Source organism: Crocodylus siamensis, chromosome 3 (assembly GCF_052110815.1).
Source record: "Crocodylus siamensis isolate JL-2025a chromosome 3, ASM5211081v1, whole genome shotgun sequence".
Classification (NCBI taxonomy): domain Eukaryota; kingdom Metazoa; phylum Chordata; order Crocodylia; family Crocodylidae; genus Crocodylus; species Crocodylus siamensis.
The window spans coordinates 49,749,120-49,775,165 of NC_143397.1; the positions used below are offsets into that span (position 1 = coordinate 49,749,120).

Consider the following 26,046-nt stretch of genomic DNA (forward strand, 5'->3'; position numbering starts at 1 on the left):
GAGAAAAATTAAGATATTGAAAATTTTGGATTTCAAATTTTGAAAAAATTGGTAAAATGGAAAACAAATTCACAAACACAAGCAAAATTTTTTTTTCATTTGTTCTACAAAACATATATGTTTTGATGTAAGCACTAGACCACAAGTCTTGCAGTTTTTTGAACCGCATTCATTTCTCATCTGACAATTACACAAAGTAACTAGTCCAACACGCATGGTGTCAGCAACACATTTATTTTTCTGATAAATTTTTAACTTTGTACCGTAAGGTTTACCTATGGCAACTTTTTCAGTTTAAGAGCCTTGTGTTTTAGAAGTTCCACATATTTACATACACATTTAAAAATAATGAAAATTACACCCAAGAGGCAAATAATTTGTTTCCAAATCATGACAAGTATGTTTCTTGTTACTCTTATATAATTATGTACAGCAATAAGATTAAAAATAGATGCAGTGTACATTTACAATTCCCTTTCCTGTAAATAACCAATGAGGAGAACATTTATTATAGTAAATGAAAGATTCAGTAATCAATAAAAAAGGACTATTTTCTTCAAACATTCTAAAAAAACTTCAGATCTGTGTTGGAAGAGCCTAAAGCTCCTTTCAGTCATTAATGATACAAGCCTCAACTTCTCAGTGAGGTAGGTATTATTATTTCTTTTTTACAGATAGGGGACTAAGGCACAGACATATCGACTTTTATTATTAAGTTAAAAATCAGACATCTATCTGAAGATTCTGGTTCTATTTCAGTTTGTGCATATGACAGTGGTTTACATATGCAGAGCTTCAACATTTCCCCTGATATGCAAAAGATCCACATGACAGAAGAATTAGTAATATCACTGTAGAGGCAGAATCTATCAGATCAAATTCACGTCTCTTTCAAGTGACTCTACTAATTTTCCACGCAACTTACAGTCTAGAATAAAACCCAGTATGAATTTTTTTCTCTAGCCCAAACCAAATGTTCATCCTTCCCTTCCTTTTTTTAAAGTTTATAATAGAAAAAAAATACTCCAATTGCATCAAAAACTCAATAGTTTTATTCACATTTTAGATTCGTAAATCTTCTGCAAACATGTTTTTAAGTTGCAATTCTGCAAGCAGGCAAAAATTAAAAAGCACAATTATTAGTGAAAAGCTACCAATTAAAACAAAAAATCATTGATGTTAGTGACTTAAAATAGTATTTGATACTTTTCAACTGTGGTACCCAGAAGCTTGTCTAAGTCCATCCCAGCCATACTGCTAGTCCAGTAAAAGATATCACTCACAAAAGTCCTTGCTTTCTTTCACATTCAAAACATTTTCTCCAATTTGTTAGCCACAAAATATCACGAAGATTTTAATATACTGGGGAGTAGGTATTTTACTTAAGTCTAATACGATGGTATAGCAAAGCTTGCCCTGAAGGTAAAGTGTTAATATGATGACAAAAAGAGGAAAATATGGAAGGAAAAATGAATGCATAACTGCAGTGGAACACATTTTACTTTCGAGGTGTTCCACTTATACCCTACTCTCTAACTCCTCATCAAGCTCCATAGAATTAAATACCAAAATGATGTGCATTATGAAAAAATAATTCTCTTAAGACTGAGAGCACTCAATCATAAGAAGATTAGGACTGAGATTCATTGTACTTTTTGAGTGAAGGAGAACATGAGGCAAATTAGAAGTTTCCATGTGATAAGTTCCAATAATCTGTTTGCCCTGAAATACTTTCTGGAAATTCTGATCAGAACGAGCAAATTCATTCTTAAATTTCAGACAGTCTAATACACATGGTTTGATAGGATTATGTAAGGGGTACATATGGTCAGCAGGTTCCCTTGCTGTAAAGTTTTGGATGGGGATGTGCTACTGCAGAGCTATCCAGCTGGCAGCCTGCAGGTCACGTCTGACCCATATGGGGTTAACATGTAGCCCCCCAAGCTCCCACCTGGCCATCACAGCTCTGGGTGTGGGGTCAGCAGCTGGGGTCTCTGTGACAGGATGGCATGGTGAGAGGCCTACTGAGCTTGCTGCCCACATCACAGCCAGTAGGAGGGTTTGAGAAGGGGTCTAGTGCTTCTCATGTAGCAGCAGCTGGAGGGAAGGGGGAATAGCTTGCACAGTAGTGGCAGCAGGGGGTACTACATGGCAGCAAAGCAAGGAGACTGCCCATGTGGTGGTAGCAGCAGGGGGCTCATGCAGCAGCAGTGGAGGAGTGATCACCAGTGTGGTAGAGGGACTCATGCTTCTTACAAGCCAGTGGGGGGAGGGGAAGAGAAACCCAAGCATGGTGGTGGCAGCAGGGGACTCATGCTGCTTGGGTGGCAGGGATGGGCGGCACACAGTGAAATGCAGGGGAGCCAGTGCAACTTCTATAGTGTGCAGCCCAGGACATGTGACTTCTTGTATAGCATGCAACCCCTGGGGTCTAATGTTGGACAGACCTGTTATTGCAATAAAAACATAGCTCGAGGGTCCAATCCAGGTCTGACTGGAATCGAATAACAAAAGACCAAAATACAACCAACACCTCCCTCTTCCCCATCCCTCACAACCCAGCCAATAATACCATACTTACTCAAATACAGGACGGTTTTTTCCCCCAGTCAGCACAGGGGAAAAAAGCCCCTCATCTCACATTTGCATACAAAAAAACTTCATTGTATACATTGTCTAGATATTAAACTATTGCCAAAAGCAGCATGTGCTCAGTAATGGAAACCAACTATGAAGTTGATTAAATGCAGCCAACACTGAGCATGGCTATAAAACACATTGCTCACATTGGGCAAACATGCTGTTAGGAACCTCCCACAAATTTTTTTTTTAGCCCATCTGAATAAGATATATGGTAATGCCCATTACTGTGCAGTCCCCCTCAGTGCCAGCTCCATTTCAAGGCAGGTAAGGTAAACTGCATGAATTCTGGATGAACTAAGTCTCTGTGTATCCATAATAATTTGTCTATATGCACATTAGGCATACTTATTTCAAGGCCAGTGTTTTCAAATTTCTCTCTCACTTCCACATGCTCAGGGAGATCAGGGTCTGACAATAAGGAAGTGAGAAAGGAGCTGCAGGAGAAGGAAGCTGGGGGGCAGCAAAGGGCAAAGGAGTGATCCTCCTATATTTATTTTTCCTGCTGGTAGGGGGACAAATTAAAGGCAAACGTTCAATAATTAGATTCTTCTATACCTGGAAAATTATAGCAAAGGGGTCATCTTCTGTTTGAGTAAATAAAGTGACAAATTCAAAAAACTCAGCTCTTTGTTTTTTCAGATATTCACATTATGTCAGTGTTGTTTTCAACAACTGGGAGCCAAAAGCAGTCATTTATATTTTGTTGTTTTGTAGCCATAGTTTGATTTTATCAAAGTTTATATCCATCCATCTTATATTTTCTTCAATTATTTCTATTGCTTGTTGGATACAACGGAGATGTGAACTTTTTTCATCCAGAGAACTGAAGAATTCTTTCACCTACCAAGTAAACAGTTCATAATTAAGAGGCAGCAGTGGCTGGTAATTCATTGCACTAGATGAACAGAAAGGAATTCCAGATTTTGAAGCCTGACCCTGACTTGCTGAAGGCAAAGGGTTTTTTTTTCCTGTCTACCTTTCAGATTGGGTTTCAAGAGAGGTTCCCAAAAACAGGTTGTAAAAACACAATTTTCTATACAATTTCAGTAACACTGAAAAAGTAGAACTTTTTAGTACAGTTCCCCGTATTCTTTAGTCTGATATTAAGTATAGTTAATTATTCCGCTTCCACATATTCCATATGCCGAAGAATTTCATACTGACAACAAATACTATCATAAAAAACTTTCTGGATCTCCTGTGGAAGTTTTCAAAACTGTATATGGAACAACTCTGGTTTCTGATGCTGATGAAAGAGACTGTGCAATATGCAGCTAAATATTACTGCATCTCACCTGCATGACTGGGGAGAGCAGGTACCCCTCAGTGCTCATGTGTCATTTCCTTATCATCTCTAATATCCGTGATGAGGCTTGGCTCAAAGTAATAAGCAGTAATAGGTTTACAACATGTTCACAAATTCCCTGACAAGTATTACTCCTATGTTGCATATGAAGGTGTACGGCTGAGGAAGTATGGAACAGCTTAAAGGAGGACCCAGGTACTGTGTTTCTTGCCTAAGTCACAAGGCCATCTTTTCAACTTGCTATTTTGTCACATGGTTTTCTATGGAAGGAGCCTACAGTAATCAAAGTCTCCACTGCATAGTCTCCACTTGTCAGAAGAGCTACAGGTACCACTCCCATGCTTTATAATTTCTCATGTTTTTCAGATTCTAAGGTTTAATTCTAGGCTGTAGTTTCAGTAAACTGTTACTACCAACTGAACACAGAAGGCACCATCTGAAGAAAGGATCTGTTTACCTGTGCAAGCTGCTCTCTTGTAGAGTACTGGTTTGTCACGCCAATTACCATCCCCGCTATGGAGTGCGAGCCAAGTTCAAACCTAGCAAAAACAGCCACTAAGATTTATCAAACAGTCTGTTTACAACAGAGATAATTTAAAAATGTCAATGAGGTAAAATGAGGAGTAGACCAATCTGTGCTACTTACTTTTGTGCAAGCTTATTCCAATTTTCCTTCAGAAACTTCCAAGCTAGGTGATAACCAGATGGGTTCTTGGCAACAAACACCACAATATGTGGAAGATCCTGGGTTTTTACTATATCACCCAACAAACCTTGATCCATTAACCTAAAAACAACATTTAAGGACAGAAAAAAGTGGATGGATCCTCTTCCTTCTTGCCCCATTCCTCTTCTTCCCTGCCACTCTTTGTGATTTAATTTTAAGGCTAAGTTAGAGGTAAGTTACAAAAGGAGAAGTTTTTTTTCAGAAACATGAGTAGGGTGGAGTAGAATTATATTAGATCCTTAGATGCATAAGTGCTATCAAATGCCTAGTAGGTGACAGAGGATTTGGTCCACATGTTTAAACAAAATATTTCAGGATCAGTTCTACCCCTTCCCTTCCCATAAAATTCATAATGATAGCTTTTAAGATCTCCCTTTCATAAAAGAGGGTAAAATCAACTTTGTATTTCTATTGCATCTCTCATCCCAGGGTTTCAGAATTTATGTAAACCCCACAAGTCCCCTTAAGTATAGGTATATCTGCATTTTTCACAGATAAGAGGCAGAGATAGTCTTGTTCGGGACTGAAGATGCTAGACACTACTGAAATAATAAATAATATCTGTACACATTACTAAAGCATCTCTTGGTACTGTCTAAGCTAAATCAGTTATCCAAAACTACAATGAGTCCGATGGAGAAATTTAGATCACAAGGCCAGGAGGGACCGATAGGGTCATCAATAGGGTGACTTGCTGCATAACACAGAACTCAAGACTTCCCTCAAGACTCAAGAATTCTGCGAATTATCACAATATCACTTCTGGTTCTTCCATTTTTAGCTTTTAGGGTGTTAATAGGAGGTAGGCCAGCATCAGAAAAAACAGCTATGCATCAGCTGTGTTTGGAGCCTTCTCAAAAAAAAAAAAACCCACTCAAGAAGGTTGACACAACTGATATTTCTGTATTTTGTATTTAATAGTAATTAGATTTAAAAAAAGATGAGACAGCACTGGGTGCAGAAGCTAGAATCCAAGGCTAAATTCTGTCTGATTGTTTTCCTATGCATCTTTCTCCCTTGGTTATAAGCATCAGTACAAGGGATGGACAGTTTTCAAGGCTCTGTATAGAATTCCCTGGATACAGGAGCCTAGAAGCTGGATGTCCCATTTTTGGTCAGGTATCCTACCCACTAGGCTACTGGGCTAAAAGGTGGGTGGAACAGGTTCACCACAGAACATAAAGTGACTGTAACTGATCCCTTTTGAGCATCCTCAGAAAGGATACCACTAGTAGCACAGATGGACATGGGTTCTAAAAACCCACAAGTGGTACAATGTGCCTCTTACATGTAAAATAGAACTAAGACATGATGTCTAGTTCTAGAAGCATAACTTTAAGCACCATTTCCCCTTACAATTTTCTCTGGAAAACTGTTTATAATTCTGTGACTTATAAAGAAGTTAAAAAAAAAAAGGTGACTGACCAAAATTACAGTTTAACTTTCACTTATAGTTTCTGCTTCAACTTCTGTATTCCCATTTTGCATGCTTCCCTCCAAAACAAGTAAATTACTCACCACTGAAGTTTTTCTTTATTTCTGCTAATACTGAGAGCAACTTCAATCTCGTTTTTCTCAGTGTTGAATGAAGGCAGTCTGTATTTACTAAAGAGGAAGTCCCAACCTTGAACTGTTTGTGCTCCAACAGCATACACTGCTGCTTTAACATCACTGGGTAAACTGCAAAAAAATTAGACTTCAAGTTATGTTCTGGATCATGTTTCTGTTCTATACATAAATATCTGGTATTGTTACAGCACTGTGACACATTTGGATTCCTTATGAGTCTCAAATTGGTTTAAAAAAAAAACAACCCAAAAAACAAAAAACGAAGACCAAGGCACATTAGTTTCTTTTTTACAGCCCCTACTTAAGCGTTCTTAAAAGGATGCCAGAATAGGAGCTTGTCTTTATTCCACTTCAGTAACATTCTTATGCTTTAACAATATGACTCAGGCCAGGGGTTTGCAACCTACAGCCCATGGGCCAGATCCACCCCACAGAGCCACTATGGGACTTCACTGTCTTTGGAAGTAAAGAGCTTCAGCTGGTCTCTCCATGCTGCCATAGGGAGAAGGGTGGGGAGAAGTGACACCACCATGGCTTGGACAACAGGCCCTCTCTTGAAGATAATTTTACAAACTGGGATCATACCCTTCCTTGTTTTGCTATTTCTGTATATTTCTGAAACTGGAAAGATCTCAAGTGTCAATCTGGTCTCCTGGTTTTTCCAGAACACCTGCTGAGTGATATGGTTGAGTGTGTTTATTGTGAGCCCTGGCATTAATCGAAAAGGTGGGGAAAACTTTAAACAAAGATAGCTTTTATGCAAAATATTTGTGAATCATAGGTCATAGAATCATAGAAGTAGGGTCGGAAGAGACCTTGTAGATCTTCAAGTCTGACCCCCCGCCTGGGCGGGAGAAAAGACTGGACTCAAATGAGTCCAACCAGGTAGTCATCAAGCCTCTTCTTAAAGATCCCCAGGATAGCAGCCAGCACCACTTCCCTAGGAAGTTGGTTCCAGCTCCTAGCCGCCCTAACTGTGAAGTAGTTCTTGCGGATGTCTAATCTAAATCTACTCTCTAATAACTTGTGTCCATTGTTCCTTGTCAACCTGGCTTTAGGGTGGGAGTCTGGAAAGGCTTTCAAGCTGCTTTCCTTCTGCTTGCAAAATACCTTTAATAAACAAAGTTGTGATGAAAGGCTATGAGAGGTAATATTTAGGTCAGTGAAAGGACTGAAGATAGGCAAATGCTTTATTAGAAGACAGAGTAAATTTACACCTTATAAAATAACCTAGATAGATAGATAGCACAAGCTTTTGTGGGCTGCAGCTCATTTAAATCACATGCCGAAAAATGCTTTATTGCTAGATCAGTTCACTCAACAGAAATCAGAATGTAAAAACATTAATTTGCTTTCATGTCTATTGAACTTGCTATAAAAACAGACCGTAAAGTTCCATCAGATTCCTTCCACTTCATAAAATATTCTTCTGCTTTATCCACACATGGTTGGTATTTGCGTGCACAAGCAAACAAGAGGAGGGAATTACGAAGCAATCGTTCAGAGACTGAGCCTTCATCATTCCAGGACTGTTTATCAATTAAGTTTTTAAATATGTTGACTATGTACTCCTACAGAAATGTAATCATAAAGAGTTTGTTAACACAGCTGGATATTTCTCTTGCATCAAGCTTTATTAATATTGGTACCAATAAATTGAATTAACATTTAGAACAAAAATAATTTTAATCTCCCTTTGAAAATAATTTCATGCTCCAAATTTTTCTAAATTTTATCTAAAACTAATTAATTAGCTGTTCAATTCTGTTTATCTAAAAATTGGGAGGGAGGGGGGAGTGGGTTGTCCCTCTGCAATCTTCAGTTGTTTGGATGTTTCAGTTCTGAACATAATGGAGTGACATTGTCAATGTATTTAACAAACTGATCCTGCAAGCAGACCTGTCTGGGTGGGCCCCAACACTAGCCCCATTAGCTTCAGTTGTATAAGCTTGCAGACTGGCTTTCTTCATAAAAGTTGACTTCACTTGATAACTAGACTTCCAATAACCTTTTTTGTAAAAGGTGTATTTATAGGCTACAAGCCACCATTTGTGGTTTAGCTTACCTTTAACTGGTTTTCTACATTGTCCATGTCCCTCTTCTCCATAAGCTTATATATAGGAATCAGCTCATTCATACCTTGGAATACAGGCATAATTTGGGATTCGCGGTTTAAGTACAAAGTTAAATCAAGAGCCTTGGAAATTGAAAGTTTTCCAATGCTAAAAAGAAAATGAGAATGTGTGACTGAAGTCAAATTAAATAACCTAATTTCTGCTTGACTTTTTAGAATGCTACAATTATTGTAACACAAATGGAAAAGCCTTAAATAAATTCTTGAACCCTGTCCAATGTCCATCTCCTTGTAAGTTAAATGTTACCGACCTGCCATTTAAGCTAGACATGCCATTAACAATCACTACAGCAGGAGCTGCAGATTTATTTGAACAAAGAAATAAGCTGAAAGAGAAAAGGTCTAGATAAAAAGCTTCATCTTTACTTTCCATTGCTAAGTCCATTCTACAAACATCAAATCTGGCACTCCCCCAGCATCCACTCCCTCTGATCCTATTCTGGAGAGAATCTCTGGTAGAAATCCTAAACCGAGTTGATTTTCTCCATTACAAATTTGTTCGCTCTCTCTCTCTTCAGTTCTGTCATCTTCCTAGTTAAAACAGAAGAACTTCTCTAATGTAACTGAATGCCACACCTGGAATTCCAATGGTTTCTTCATCACCAGTGATCCACCTTTCCTTCTGCCTCTACTTGTTTCTTAGCACAGCACTTCTGCAATTCCTTACAAGAAAAAAAGCGATGAAATACAACATGATATTTGTCATCCTGTGAGACTGTCTTCCATACTCCTACAATTATCCTCTGACCCACAGATGCATGTTTCTCAGCTCTCCTTCCTCTAACCTAACTTCCTACCTTGCTCCAGGGGCTCTCTCATCTCCTGATCTCCTTTGTGCCATCTTTTCTCCTCCTTCACTTCTCACAACAGAGTATCCCCCATCTTTAAAAGCAAACAACCCCCTCTCGACTCCACTTGCTTTTCCAACTTCCACCCTCTCTCTCACCTGTCCTGAAACTTATTAAACACTATTAAGCATCATTGGGCTTGTCTATACAAGATGCCAATTACTGTAACAAATGGAAAAGCCTTAAATTCTTGAACCCTGTCCAATGTCCATTTCCTTGTAAGTTAAATGTTACCAACCTGCCACTTAAGCTAGGCATGCCATTAACAATTACTACAGCAGGAGCTGCAGATTTATTTGAACAAAGAAATAAGCTGAAAGAAAAAGGACTAGATAAAAAGTTCCACCTTGGGTAAGTCCATTCTACAAACATTCTACAAAACTGTGCAGTAGCATCCCAACATGGATGTCTAGCGACACTTACTGTGCAGTAGCTTGTTACTACTGATCAGTAGCATCATGTCACAGTTGTGCCTGCCAACACTGCTGCACAGTAATAACGAGCTACTGTGCAATAAGCATCTAGTGTAGACACGGCCGCTGTTTATCAACTGCATCTTTTTGATCCAACTTCAGCCCTTTGCATTCACTGGAACCTGCTCTTGCCAAAGCCTGTACAGTGATCTCTTAGCTAAATATAAAAACCATTCTCATCCACTTTAATCTGCAACAGTCAACCATGCTCCACCTCCTGAAGTATGACCCTTTCATTGTTCTCCTGTTTAGCTCTAGTCTTTCCTTCAACATATCCTTCATGGTCTTCATTTGATACTCCCTACTCCTAGCCCTTTCTGTGGTGTTTCATAGGACCCTAACCTTATCTCTGGGCAACTTCATCTACAAACACAAATTCAGATGACTCACAGATCCACTTCTCTACCCCAGACCTGTCCTTCTTCTGTCCAAATTAAAATCTCTGCCTCTATATCTGACATCTTGTTGATCACTATCACCTCAACACATCTAAAACAGAATTATTAATTACCTCCCTAACACCACCTCCTTTCCTGATTACTGTGAGCATAACCCTTCTGCACTTTACTTTGCCAGCGATCTGTCCATCCTCTATTCAGATATCTTTCTAGTTTGCATGCCCAGGCTCTCTTAAGTTTACCAGATTGTCTACCTAACAACTCTAAGATACAGTCCTGCCTATGTATCAAAATAGCAAAAACATGCATTTTTTCATCATCTCAGATACAGGAAGAGTTAGATAATCTTGTAGTATGAGAGTGCTACAAATTACATGAATGTTTAACAGTATGAAGTGTGAAGTCAAGCACTCTGGGACCAATAACCAGGAACTCACCTCTAAGATAGGGATGAAATGACTTAAGACAACTGTGGAAGGAGCAGGTGGGGCTACATGTGTTAGCTGACTGTAGGAGGACCATGAACTGCCAGTGCAATACAACTGTGTCTCAAGGTACTAGGAATATTGTATAAGGCACTGGTGAGACTCCGTTTAAATTACTTGGGTCACCTAAGTTTAAAAAAGATTAAATTAAACTGGAATGGGTTCAAAGAAGGACCTCTAAGATGGTTAAAGAAATGGACCTCTTTCTCTGAAAAAGATTAAAGAAGCTTGGTTTGTTTTGTTTAGCACAGTAGCAAACATTACAAGCCATGGGTCAGAACAACCCAGCTCCAATCTGATATGGACTAGGGGGCTTTGACAGCATGTTGGCAACAGGGGGCTCTGCCTACACCCATGCCAGGACCCGGCAACTGGGAGCTCCATCTATGCCACCACCTCCACTTCTCTCCACCCCCAGCTGCAGCCAAAGTGCAGCTTCCAGGCAGCATAGAACTGAGCTGTGGTGGCAGCTAGAAGCTGTGTCCACACTGTGGCCACTTCTCACCACCCTAAACCTTGGTGCTGCAGGGAGGGTGGATGCAGCAGGAAGCTGCATCCATGCCACAGCGGAGTAGGGGGGAGGAATTTCAAGAACAAGGGATGGTGACACAGGTGCAGCACCCAACTGCCCAGCCCCAAAACAGCTCCTGCAGTTTAGACCTGATACGGGCATAGGCATTGGCAGAAACCCACTGATTTGGCAGGCTGGATCATTTTCTCTTCATGCTCTCCCATTTGTCTGTATCCCTCTGTCATTTCTTTTATATTTGTTTCTCTGGGACAGGGAATGTATATTTGAGCAGCATATTAGTACAACAGGGACCTAATTCATGATTTGGGGTCCTAGATTCTACTTCTTTTACAACTACTAATAAAATGACTCAGCTCTATCTGGCATCATGGGAGAAATGGTTGGTGGTTTCTTGCTGTATGAGTGGCAGTTCAATTTTTTCCCTGTGTATTGAACTGTACTTTTAAGGAGGCCCAGAATGTTATGCAATATAAAGGTTTTGGGAACTGGGACCCTGAGTGAAGAAGTCTACCATGCACTTTGTCCACTGCTGGTTACTGAACACACATTATGAGGACAGCAATGCAGAATGGGGCAGGTGGAAAGGGTATATTTCACCACCCATATACTATCCCTCCTACTTTACTCAGCAGCAGGAACAATAGGAATACAGATTCCATGTTCTCCCAACGCAAATGTGTGTGTGTGTGTGTGTGTGCGCACGCACGCTAGACTGAGCACAAAGAAGAGGCTTTTTAGCTCTACTACAAACAAGGCTGGGGAGCTGGGAGTGCTACTGAGCTTTATTGTTCCAATATGAATGCACTCAGAGTGGAAACTCCTCTTTCCTCACTTAAGTCAGAGACAGGTTTAGTAAGGCTGGCTTGTCTGTTGGGCCATGCTTGGATACATTCAAAACAAAAGTAGGGCTAGATATACGCATATCTTTGAGTGCTTATAAATGGGGGCATGGCAGGAGTGGGCAAGTGGCACATCTGGCCAGTGGCCAGACTCCATTTCCCAGCAGCCCCTGCCTGCATCACTGTGGCTGGTTTCTATAGAGACCCCAGCAGCAGTGGGGCCGTGACAACACAGGGCTAGGGTTTCTGTGGAACTGGCACCAGCAACACTGGCAGGGCTTGTGGCTGGGTGGGATGCTGCTGCAGGGCTGGGGCTGGGATCTTGCAGTGGTGACAGTGAGGTCGGGAGCCAGGGCAGAGCCGTGATCTGCTGCCTGCGCACCCCTGCCTGGGGCATGTGGGCAGCAGATTGCAGCTCTGCCCCAGCAGACCACGCCAGCACCATTGCAAGATCCCAGCCCCAACCCTGGAGCAGCTCCAACTCAGCCGTGTGCCCTACCAGTGCTGCTGCTGGCACTGGTCTCCATAGAAACCCTGGCCCCATGCTGTAACAGCCCCATTGCTCCATAGAAACCAGCTGCAGCAATGTGAGCAGGGGCTGCTGGGAAATCAAGTCGGCTGTGGGCCCAACTTTGCCTATGTTCAGAAAACAGGGTAACTACGAAAAAGGTTTAAAAAAAAATCCAACTCTTAATAAATGTGAGTTTATGTACTTTACATGTTAGCACCTTGCCCTGATAGCATTTCTAACAGCTGCAGTCTAGAATAGCTCTTACACTTAACTAAAACCACTTTTGTGCTCTGAAAGTTTTTACAGCTCAGTGATGTTACTAGTAGGTGTCAGTTATGGCAAAGTAATGTAAAATCAGAAACCATATAATTATTCCAATTTTGTAAGTATCTGTAGGTTGGAAAAGAGGATAAAGATTCAAACTAAAAAATTCTTGAAGTCTTTTCATGCCAAAGGTACCTCATCCAAAAAGGAGAGCATTCAGTATCTACAGAAGATACTACAGAAGAGTTGATACACAAGGGCTCTCCCATGGCAAACTGAGCTGATGTGTTGGGCAGTAAGAAGTGAACTTAACTGTCCATGAATCACTGTATTAAGACTCCCAATCTTGGATTCCATTGTAAGCCTTGTTCTAAACCTTATTTTCAAAAGACAAGACCCACATGCTGCTGGCATCCATTGACTTATGTGATATCACAGACTATTTCAAATCACTATGTTCTCAGAGTTAATTTCAGTTCTTATTTACATGGACTGGAATAACTCCACAGAAATCAATGGACTTACTTTATGGTAACTGAGATCAGAATATGCCTCATACTCTGTTAAAATATTTATTAAACATATATTAAGCAAATAATATTTTTTCTTCAGTTACTTGTGATAAAAATTGTACAGCTTGCCTTTTTCAGGTTTAGAGTGCCTTACCTCACAAGCTGGAATACATTGTTAATGAGACTTGCTCTATCATTGCTGCTAATTGCTGTGTGGTTTTCTTTTAAAAGGCTAATCAGATTATCCCATCCATCATCTTCATAGTGCATAATGTAATATCCATTCATTCCCACATTGAATTTTATCCATTCCACTTCTTCAGGGAGGATGAGGACATCTATAACAAAATAAATTAGAATGCAATTTTCTCTTACTGATTCAAGTAATAAGATAATAATGCAAAGCCTGAAGAGTTCAGTATTTACAGTCCATTTCATACACTGAATTATGGCAAAATGTCCTATCACAATAGTTAATATTGGTCCTAGTTATTTTTCAGTGATTTTAAGAAAGAAGCACTGTAGTTTCTGAATGCATAAAAAGATATATGTCATCATAGAACTATCAACATTTCCAGTGCAATATCTCCATTTTTCAGAGCATTTTAAATTTCATCTGGACAAGACCTAACATTCTCCCACCATCCTTTAAAAAAAATATATTGAAATTAGATCTGGGATGACAGAAAGGGGCAAATATTTTGTACTGTCTGTTCCATCCCACTCCCACAAATAAAACTGTAAAGATACAATGTCTAAAATTTGCAAGTTCTGAAGATGGTCTCTCTGATGGAAAGAAATTACCTGTTTTAGTTGTCAGCAAAAATCTTTGAACGGTATCAGATTTACTGGTAATATACGTTAATGGAACATGCCACAAATACCTATTTCAAAGCAAAAACACTTATTTTAGTGAAAGCATATTTAAGTGTGATAGCTACACCTAGTGAGGGACAACTTCTTGACCAAGTAGAGAACTATTCTCTTATGTGGGGAACAAAAGGCTAGGTCAGTATTGCATACTGTGGTGTATAAACTGGATATCAACAGCAGCAAAGTTGCAGTATGGGTCACCTGCCAAGGTATCCAGGAAGGCCTTCACAGCCTATGCTGAATTCTACTATGCCGCAGTGTCACTGGATGGATTAAACCTGGCATGGGCCAGTTTTGAACCTGGATGGAGTAAACCTGGCATGGGCATGTCTACTCATGCAGCAATCTTGCCTCTGACTGCAACAGACATGGACAAAAACTGAAGACTGACTGACTCTGGGAGTACTTCTCTTTAGGATAATAAAGGTAAGATTCCTGATATAGAGAGACTTCAGTACTCAAGTGGCTCATACAAGAATTCTATCTGACACAATGTTCTGTTCAAACCACAACTCCAATGAAAGTTATTCCAGGGAGTGCAGATAAGACTGACATAAAATTATTAACTGTAAAATGAGAACACTGTTATATAGTTTTCAAATATGAAAACATGAGAACCCAAATTTTGTTCCTTTAGTAACAGCAAGAAAATGTGTTATGTCATAGTCTATTGTTAGTTGATTTTTCTGGTGTGCAGAGTGTGCCCGGTTGTTTTTCATTACCCTGTTGGTGGAGAAAAATGAGATCCCTTCGTATAATGTTCTTGCTGCAGATAGACATTCTTTCCTTTTGCCATGACAGTTATTAATGGAAAACCCTTCTGTAATGTCCAAGTGTTCATCATTGTCCCAACCTCAAGGGTCTCTCTTCTTGTCCAGTGCTGTTTTTATCACGCAGAAACAAAACGCATAAGAAGATGTAAGGGAGGATAAAACAAAGTCACAAAGAAACTGAGATAAAGGAATGCAACTTTACAACGGCTATCAACAATGATGATGGGAAAAAAAAGTTTATAGGGCCTGTGAGGTTTGGACTTGGAATGGGGTATTATGGCATCTTCATTTTATGGCAGACAGGCTGACATTTTGATGATTATGATTAGTACCAGTAAGAGCAATTGACCAGATAGCATTGGGTCACTAGGAGACAGGCTGTTGTTGATGCTTTGTTTTTTGTATAACCTGACATTCTCAGTTATAGGCCTGAAGTGCTCAGTATACCAATTTTAAAAATAGTTAAATAAAAGAATTAAATGTTAGCATTGTATCATGCTTATACTTAGCAACAGATAGGAAAATATGTGCTTACTGAGCTTGAAGATGTCTGCTGGTTTCTGGTGCAAAAGCCATCACCTTGGAGTTGGCTTTCATGGGTGCCATCTATAGGACAAATCTGAAAAGCATTTTAATAATTTTTCCTTCATTTCACAGTTACGGATAACCACTCATAACAATTCTCTTCAGTAAATATATTAAGTTAGATGGTGGTTATTTACAATGGGGAATTTAAATACAGAATAATACAAGAAATACTTGCATTTGTCAGACTATTCCACAAGTCTTCATTTTTTGTATTCTGATAGCTGTAATTCCGGAGATATTGTACAATACCAGCTTTAAACACATCTGCAGTCAGGTAATTCCACAGCATGTTCAGAATACAAGCTCCCTACAAAAAGTGAAAAAAATCTTTACAAAACTAGTGTTCAGATTATAAAATATAAAATCTGATGTTTTAACATTTAGAAAACCTTCATTATTAATATCATTAGCAATTAATTTTCTATAGTTATGGTACTGTCTGATTAAAGCATCCCCTATCTTAACCCTATATATTAAAATATTATGTCCATTTTCACTACTATTGCCTGTAAGAGTTTCACAATTCAAGTAGCCAAAATGATTCATGTCATACTGGTCCCACTGAATTCAATGAGCATTTTGCCAGTGACTGCAATGATGCCAAAGATTCTGTCTTTAAGCAAGAATAATGAGAAACAAATTCACAACAGTAAAAATAAAACAAAAAGTAGGCATGGATTTTACCTTCTCGTAGGAAACATCATCAAACATTTCTAGAATTTGAGCTGGATCTTCCACAGGAGTAGATACAGGATGTGAAGAATTCAAAGCATCTACCTCCATGGCATCAAAACACTTACCTAAAAAATAATCTTCCTAATAGGAGAAAAATACTTTTCTTACTAAAGGATTATGTTGGAATGTTCAAGAAATTGTACGCAAGACAGATTTACATTTTATATTTCTTTTTGGTGGCTTTCAAAGAGTATAAATGTACTCACTCTAACTCCAAACTTACAATAAATGAAGAATCATAACTAGAGAGAACCAATTTATTTAGGATGCTTTGATGTCACATACTATCAGGTCTTAAATTGATTAAAATCTGCTCTATTAACTCCAAAAAGATACTCATGGGTTTTAAGGGTTTGAAGGCTGAGTGAACAACAGTAACCAAACTGCTTTATTTTAAAACATTATTCAGCTACTTTAGAGACTGCAATCTATTGCAATGCTACTGCAATGTCCAACTGTCATACAGACTCTAATACACAGTTCAAATGACTGCAGTGAAACTATTCATTTTGTACATGGGGCCTGAGCTCAAGGCCAGTAAAGACACTGAAAAGACTGCCATTGATTTCAACAGATTTTAAATCAGGCCAGTAAGTCTTTATAAGATAAGGTGTAATCAACTCCTATCAGGCATTTAGAAAGGTCAGAGTCATTTAAAGCTATACAACATCATTGCTATCAATATTATCCATAACTGGTTTTGAGAACATGAACTTAGATAAAACAACCCTTTCTATTCAAACCTTAAAAAATACTCATTTTTAAATGGCTCATAGGAAAAATCTGTTTGCTGCTTACCACTGCAAATAAGTTACCCTCACCATTTAAAAATATCATATAAAATAAATAAAAGAAAAATAATGAATACTTACAACTTTCAGTTCTGGATGGGTAACACTGACTGACACATATTCCATAAACTTTGCAAACCCTTCGTTTAGCCAAAGATCATCCCACCATTCCATAGTAACTAGGTTTCCAAACCACTAGGAAAAAAAACCATTTTTTTAGATTAAAGTATTTGGGGTATTAGAAAAGGTAGTACCAACTTGTGCTTAGATGTATTAGTTCTCTATACACCTTTAATATACAACTTTATAGTCATAGGAATGATGTCAGCTGTCTGGCTTTTTCATATTTTATTCTTTTCTATTTATATAGCTAAAAAGTAGTTACGATATAGAGCGCTCAAGGGTCTGTGCAGCCTGCCCAGGCTCCTCAGCTAGAGTCACTTAAGGCAGGACCATAATGAGGCAGCCTTACTCCCTTCTCCCAGGGGTCCATCCAGCCTGACTACACGCATACCAGGTAAGTAATTTGACAGATGCCTCCTGGTAAGGTTTTCTGTGCCCATGTACACAATGCCATGACAACAAAATAATAGATAACTGGAGGGTGGTAGTGCATTCCTGGCCAATCCTCCCAAAAAAGAACTGTCAATTGAGTTGAAAAGACAGGTGAACATTAAGCCACAATAATCAGTAATAATAAGAAAAAAACAGAGATTCTCAGAAACTAATATATCCCTTCCAAGATGGTACAGGTTTTTGTTGCTGCTGCTGTTCAAAAAGAGGTTTTTGAGAAGTCATAGGGAAGTGTGAAAAATCCTTTGCACGAAGGTGGCACCGCATCTGTGTACCAGTCCTATTTGGCCAGAACAGAGTAAGTCCTTTGCTGACCTGTATATTCAACTGATACCTAAATTATCTCCCAGTAAGGTTTCTGGTTAATTTTTCATTATTCACACATTAACAGGCTGGGATTTAAAAATTCCTCATTCTTTGTTCACTGTCATGCTCAGCTGGAAGGCAAAGTAGAGCTGGGCAAAACAGAACAGTTTAACAACTTATTCTCAATGTACTAGGACGTTCTGGTTTTTCAATGTATTGCCAATAAAACCAAAACATCCCGTTTTGTTACCCATATTTGTACCTGGTGAGCCAGCTCATGGGCTATGATCATTGTAATCCAGAGTTTACTTGATGCTGAAGATTTTTCAGAGTCATATAACAAAGCAGATTCCCTGTATGTAGTCAATCCCCAATTTTCCATAGCACCAGACTGAAAATCAGGAATAGCAGCTAGGTCTAAAAATATATTGTATTTATTATTAATAATTATCTTCTTAATATCTCATATCAGCTTACTTTTGTTGGTTCTCCCTCCCCCCCTCCATCACATACACACCAGACTTTTTAAAGTTCTATATACTACAGTATCAAAAACTATAATTATATCAGAATAAATAGACAGCTTTCTGTAGTTAACAAGTGGAACTCTTTATCTAAGTTATGTAACATAGCAGATAAAAGGTATACTTTTAACTTGAAAGAGCCAAAGACTAACTGGCTCAACACAAGATGCATGTCACAAAATCCACTGGAAGCAACAGAAGTACAGGATAAAAGTAGACATCCTCAGTCTGCTATAACAGTAGCTCTTTACAGTACATCTTAATTTGCGCTGTAGACAAGCCCATAGTGTTTTGAATTACTTTTCTGTACGTTTGATAATAGATATCATCTCAGCCTTTCTTTAATTCTACATTTCTTTTTTTTTTTAAAAATTTTAAACGTACTCTGGGACGTATGCTGTGTGGAGATATTGCTGTTCCTGAGATGAATATACTGCTTGGCTTTAAATCTAATATGATAAATCCAAACAGTGACATTATTTAAGCATAGTGGCCATGTTTCACTGTTTGAAAATGAAATCCACACAGTTGTGAAGAGATTGTGCAAAGACTGTACAAGCCCCAACACACACACCATGAAAACTCCCTGATAAAGATGCACAGAAATTCTTTGAACAGAATGGTAGAAAATGTGGGTGCATCTATACATATGCTTTACTGCAGAGGTGACTAAGCCACTGCACAATGCCATGGACCTGGAGCCCGCAGCTGACCCCGAGCCTGCTGCCAGCCCAGGGCTGCTCTGCCAAAACTCTGGCATTTTGTGCCAGACTGCTGCCGTCCTGGGCAGACATGTAAACAATGCGCCTGGGAGCAATTAACTCTGGTGCGAAGTGTACCAGAGTTGATCACACCACATTAATTGAATGTGTAGATGCGCCCTGTGTCAGAGACAGGATCTTAGCAGATCCTTTAGAGGCCAGTTTAGAGACAGCTAATTCAGGAAGGGGCCACATGGTCATGTGGATCCAGCAACTCAACACACTGAGTAAATGCCAGACAGAACAGATGCATTCACAAACAGATGACCAGAATAACAGATGCAGAGACAGAAGGCTTCTCTGAGGCTCTATGTCACGCTCCTGGTTACAGACTAGATTTTAGTAAACTCTGGCATTTTGTGCCTATGTAAACAAATGTCAGAAGACTCTTCAAGCAGTAGTGTTCACACATTTTTCTCTCACTGAAGATTTTACCAGCAATTTACCATTTACAAAATTCATTACATTATAGATGGTTAATATTTTCACAGGCTTTGCAGTACTATGAAAACACAGCCACAAGTTTATTTCCCAAAAATGAAGGTCAAATTCAAGGGCACATAAAAATACACACTCAAAACTCCTTTGGCAATAGCATAATTAAAAGTTTAGTTTGACACCTAGCTTGCCATTTGTATGTCAAAGCACTTGACTTACAGGGACAAGCAACCAATCCTAGACACTAGTATAAGGTGTTCCTTTGATGATCTCTATCTTCTTTAATCTTTGTTCTGCCTTACAATACTTAAATATAATAAGTTATTAAAATACTTACCTTGTTTGGGTAAGGGGTATGGAATGCTAAAGTAATCCTCATAGAAGTCTAAAAGTTTCACTGCTGCATCCAAGGCATAATCAGCTTGGTTGATTTTGTCAGGCACAGCATAGATGGAAATCTAACATACACAAGTATGGAGTGTTTCAGAATAATAATGCAAGACAATTATAAACTAGAAATGGATTAGTTTTCAGTCTTCTTTATTTCACCAATCACAATAACACCAGAACAATACCCAATTTAATATCCCCTGCCCTACAGTGCTCCTAAAATTTGCAGGGGGAAGAGATCCAAGTTGGGCATTTGTTTTTTAAACTGAATTTAGATGAAGTTGTCTTTTTATTCACAAGCATAGCTGCAATACAAGATTTCACACCCTACCCCCACACTCATCTATATTTCAAGGAGTCCAGAGATGAAGAGATATAAACAGATAAGAAGGGAGTTTATTCTCTTTTAGTGATTCCTAAGCAAAGTTCGTCAGAAACTAGATATAGAGGACACCACCAAAATTCATGGCACATAGCAGACAGTCAAACAAGGCTTCTTTAGCTATTAATAACCATATCAGAATAAGTGAGTTCACTGGTGAAAAAGGTCCTGTAATGCACTAACAATATTCTTTACTACTAAATCTTTCTGTCCAGTGGAAAAACTTGTACAGTTTATTTGCTACATTCTTGAAGGAAAAGAGTTTGAATTGCTATAGCATCTGGGTGAAATTTCACCCAAATATACCTGGATTTAACTTATACTACAATTAAGTTTCACTTTATCAGTACATGTAAGTATATAAAAAAAAATTAATCCTGTTACACCTTTTAAAACAAAACTGCTAAAATTAATAATTAAAAGTCCATCTATTTAAAAAAAAATCTTTTCTCCCCTTTCCTTCCCACAGGAATTACAGACACGTAAATGAGATTAACTGAGACCTTTAAAAATATCTGCATTTTTATAATTCTTACTGCAAAACAATTCAGTAGAAAATAAGACAGTTACTGTACCTTAATTCCATGACGGGTCATCTTACTGACTGATTTAAAATCCGAAACCATAAAGGCCACAAGATAAGTACTCATCTTTACACTAACATCAAAATGGTCCTCAACAAGCCATTTCGAAATATTCACAGATCTCACCTAAAATTAGACCGCAACTTTTCATCATACAATAATTTTTTGCATTGGAATAGAATATTCATACCAGAAAAGTTTGTCTGTGTTATTCTACTGAAAATACTTAAATACTTAAAGGGATTCTTGAAGAACACAAAAACGCCAATATTTTTGTATGATCATTTTTACCTATTACTGTTACACTGAAAATCACCAAAAGTATATAAAGTTAGAAAGTAAAACTATTTCTCAATTTTCTTTCTATTTTCATTATCCTTGTTCATATTTATGAGGGTCAGTAACCAAGATACTCGCAATACAGGGGAAAAAGTAACACCTACCAGACACAAAATGTTACTAAATGCACAAGGCAAACAAATACAAAAAGAAATGTTCTTTGTTGCCGATTACTTTTAGTTATGGCACAGCATGTAGCCAGGAGCAGATCTAGAGAAATGCAGCATGGTGGATAGCACAACGCATGCACTCCGTGCTGGTCTCAGTGCCAGACAGTGCACCGCATGTGGCCATACGACTGCAGGAAGGTGCAACTCCATCTTCAGATATACCCCACTCCCCCAAATCTGTCCCTGCTTTTAACTGTAGGACCACAATTAACTTAGGAAAATGGAAATGCAAAACTAAAACCAAACTTCAGCAAGATGTAAAGGTCTACATTTCAGCAGAAATTTAGTTGCGTGACTCTCTTTTAAAGTTAACAGAAATGTGCACTGGATATCTTAAAACAGCCAACAATGCACATTTTATTTTGTTTTCAGGCAGTTTCATAATGTTAAGTATAACAATAAATAATAAATAGGGCTGTGCGAAGCTTTGGTCCCTGATTCAATTCAGTGGAGATTCGGCTCGATTCAGTGGCCAAATCTCTAAATCCAAATCAAATCAGGAGGCCTTTAATCTCTCTGAATGGAATCGGAGAGGTTCAGAAAGATTTGGCTATTCAGACACAGACACAGCTTTAAACATTTTTTCAACATACCTCAAGGTACTAGGCAGCTCGTGAATGCTGCAATGGTGGGGCAGATGGAGCCTCCCACAGAAGCAGAGGCCCCCCACCCAGCGTGCTCCCCGGCAGATCCAGAAGTGGACCAGAAGTGCTTCTGGTCCACTTCCAGGTCTGCTTCTGAGAGTGCTGGGGAGCTCCACACGCTCCTGTGGGATGCTCCATCCGCCCCACCATCACAGCATTCACAAGCTGCCTGGTACCTTGAGGTATGTAGAAAAAATGTTTAAAGCTGTGTCCATGTCCGAATAGCCAAATCTTTCTGAATCAGCATCAAATCTTCAGACTCGGATTTGGCCAAACTGAATTGGGGACAGTGATCCAAATCAAATCACTATCCCTGATTCCATTCGACCGAATCCAAATCGAATATGGCCTGTTTCACACCCCCCTAAAAATAAAGGTAATATCAAATCAAGGTAAAGCTTGCAAATTGCTATTGCTTAGATGTTCTGCTCTACTTTAACTTTCTTAAACCAAACAATTCCAAAATGTAATACAAAATATCCACATACTATTGGCATATTAGATAGTGCAAGGTGTTTTGGTTCTCTCCTAATCTTAACTGAAAATTGGGCTTTGAAGGATGGTTCATCAAAACATGGGAAGGCCATGCGTGCAGCTGTTGGTTCAAACTGTGTTATGGCAAGTACTCTGTAATTAAACAAAAGGAAATAAAAAGTATTGTATCTTAAACATGTCTATAAAAGGCAGTACTAATTCAGAATATTCCCCTCGCTCATGCAAGCCAGAAATTGATATTCAGAAAATAACTAGGCACCCCTATTTGATCGTTCCTCCTGTACACAAACACCTCATGATAACCCTTGTCAAGTAGAAAAGTATTATCATCCCCATTTTACAGGTAAGGAATTTAGGTGGAGAACTGAAATATATTAGCACTATTTAAGAAATCATTTTTCTTTAATAAGTTATTCTTGAGTAACAAATTTATTCTTAAGTAGCAAACACTGATTGAAAAGAGGATTACCTCACTTCTCCTTCCTGAGTTCTGTAACTACTTTTATAAAAGCCATGGAAACTCTCTGATAGATTGGCTGAATACTCGATGTGGACTGTGTAGTTTTGTCCAACTTGCAGTGGTTCAGGAGCAAGGAGTGCAATCTGTTCAAATGGGGGGTGTTCCCAAACCATCACTTCTGTTTCTGCATAACTATTTCCTTTTCCTCCTTGGATCGTGGCTCTGGTAATCTGCAGGTGCTTGCTGTGCAGGATGACTGAAGTGGTTTGTTGGTTTACTGTAACTTCTATCTTGGCAAAGCCAGTAAATGTCAGAGTGGTGAGATTAGGATGGATAATAAGGTCATAATGCACTGGGGTGACATGCTTGGGAAGCCTCATTTTATCCCAAGGAAATAGTTTGCTTCCATTACCAGAGGCCACATGGTCTGCCTCACTAGTTCCACTGTGGTGGTCGCTGCTCACAGACCCTGCAACACTCAAAACACTTAACAACAGTAGTGTCTTCATCAGGACTGCTGACTGATCTGCAGGTTGCAAAGTGAAGAATGCGGCTGCCATTCCTGCCTTTTCTTTTTTCTCACAAATGACAGTCTAAAAACAAACAAACCCCACACTTGTGAAATAGTCAGTATTTTAGTATAAGAAAAGTATTAAGCCTTTTCTTTGCAATGAACAGCATGCACAGAACATGGAATTTTACTTGGTCTCTCTGTAAAACAAGGCCCTAAAACTGGAGATATAAATAGGCAGACAACTGTTGCCTATCGACCTCCTGCCTAAATGACCCTCTGAAAGCTGTACTGTTCACTAGCAGCAGACGTGTATACTTTATGGTACCAGCGTCTGGAGCTCTCTGTGCTCTCTGGCCACCCCAGGCAGGTACAAGGGACTTGATCCTGTGTACACTGGGAATTCCCATGCTTGATCCCTCAAACCCTGGACATGTGGACCCAGCTTCCCTCACCTACTGAGGAAAAATGCAGATAGTCACCCTCCCAAGAGAAATTCTCCTTGGAGTAACCAAACCCTGGTTGTTCCCAGGTTACTTTTTTTACCCTAGGAGAAAAAGCCATAGTGGTATCTCCTGGGAGAGCAGCAGCTCCCCCAAAAGAAACTGAGTGCCAGGATGAAACGTGGGATTGCTGAGCACAGCCCAGCTAGAAGAAGACCCCATTTTCCTCCACTGCCCACGTGCACCCCAGAGACCCTAGGGGCACACCCTGGTTAGCGGAGAAAGCTGAACTTGAGTAGCAGAGAAAGCCAGGCTGCCAGGGCTCAAGTGTCTTTCGCCTTGCCTCGTGCGTATATGTGTTTCGAGAAGTTGCTAACAAGTTTATCACTAATTTATGAATGAATGCAAAACATATTTTAATAAGGCTAGAGAAAAAGAAACGCACAATAAGTATTACTTGCATATAGCTATACATTTCCCTTTTTCAAAAAGAATAATGATGTCATGAAACCAAAGCTACATTATAAAGTGCTATACACTTTCAATTAGCAGAAAGAACAGCCTTTTATTTTAGCAAGATGTCATCTAACGCAGTATGTTGATTTTTCACATGCTTTTTCCTTCATTTTTCTAAGGCACATTGGGTACGTCCACATGAGATGTTTACTTGCAGTAGATTAATTAGCTGTGCAGTAAACATCACACATCTGCACATACACTTCTACTAGGCTGGAGTCAACTAATTGACTCTGCAGTATGATAGCGCTTGTAAATATGAGTACAATCCTGCTGCAGGTTTTTTAACTCTGCAGCAGCATAGGTGTAGATGCTGCCCGGGGAAGGGGTGGGGGGGCTGGGACACAAGGTTGTTTCAGTCTGGGACCTGCCTGCCAGCTACCCTTGCAACAAAGCACCCTCGTGCCCAGCCAGCCCCTCTGCAGCATGTTGAGCTGGGGGGCAGTGGCCCCAGGATGGCACCCCCAGGCAGGCTGGCTGACCCTTGGGGCTGCTCCATCCTGGCTCAGCATGTGGCAGTCCTGGCTGCACATTCAAACACCATGCCTGGGAGCAATAAACTGCGGTGCAATAAGCACCAGATTTTATTGCATTGCATTCATATGCTCGCATAGATGCACCCACTGAACACACTTCCCACTAGTGCCATGTTACCCTGCCATCCGGCTTGCACTGCAACCCCTTTGAAGGAAACCTCCCTCGTGCCCTCTGACCTCTGCGTTTTCCCTCCACGTTTCAAGAAGTGGGGAAGGCCCAGGTTGCATGCCCCTGCCAGCCCCACGTCTATCCCGGGAGGTTTCATTACATGAGGTAACTAATTACCGTACAGTGTGCAGGCTTTACATCAGGAAGACAAATGCACATGACTATGACACTTTAAACCCGCACGGAAGCGCTGCATAAATCGGATGCAATGTGTAATAACAATTTATTTTAATGCCTGCCCTATCATGTCTCCCCCCGGGTGGCTCTTCGCAGGCTCCTGGAGATTTTCCTCCAAGTCCCGGAGGGCCCAGGGCCGTGCTGGAGGGCTGCGACCTCACCCTGGCATCCGTTTTCCCTCCACAGGCGGAGCTGCAGCGCGCGCCGGGGCCGTACCCGGGCCCCGCGGCCTGCAGGGGCGGACAAGGTCCGACCCCGCTGCCGGGGGCGGGGGCCGCGGCACCTCCACATTGCCCCTTCGCGCCCCCTCCCCGCGCCCCGGCCCGGCCCGGTACCTGGCTCGGCCCCACGCCGCCTCCGCGCGCCACAGACCGAAAGCGAAAGCGGAGCCGCGGCCTGCCCGCTCACGGGGCGGGGAAGAGCTGCCTCTCCTGGGGGCACATGGGGCCCGGCGGGGCTAAGCAGCCCGGGCCTCCCGCCTCCCCACCGCTGCAGCATCTGAGGCCTTAAAAGATGCGAAGTAGCGCCCTTGCGGCGTCAAGGCACCACAGGAGCCGGCCCTCGGCCACCCCAGAGACGCAACGACAACCCCCCTCCCCAGATCCGGCGGCAGCGTCCACCAGTCTG

The 26,046-nt window shown here is 40.2% G+C and overlaps 1 protein-coding gene across 1 annotated transcript; it reads right to left on the minus strand.

Annotated features, from left to right (window-relative positions):
* Positions 1–218: 218 nt before the first annotated feature.
* Positions 219–26,046, minus strand: ERAP1 (endoplasmic reticulum aminopeptidase 1). The gene is made up of 19 exons (XM_090038307.1): positions 25,755–26,046; positions 23,077–23,660; positions 22,601–22,739; positions 20,951–21,085; positions 19,941–20,061; positions 18,143–18,297; positions 17,083–17,196; positions 16,160–16,291; positions 15,651–15,782; positions 15,423–15,506; positions 14,837–14,994; positions 14,046–14,125; positions 13,396–13,579; positions 8,311–8,467; positions 7,632–7,816; positions 6,195–6,356; positions 4,596–4,736; positions 4,407–4,488; positions 219–3,483 (listed from the first exon to the last, which is right to left on the minus strand). Exons 2-19 carry the CDS (start codon positions 23,625–23,627, stop codon positions 3,337–3,339), a joined length of 2,859 nt encoding a protein of 952 aa, XP_089894433.1. The 5' UTR covers positions 23,628–23,660; positions 25,755–26,046; the 3' UTR covers positions 219–3,336.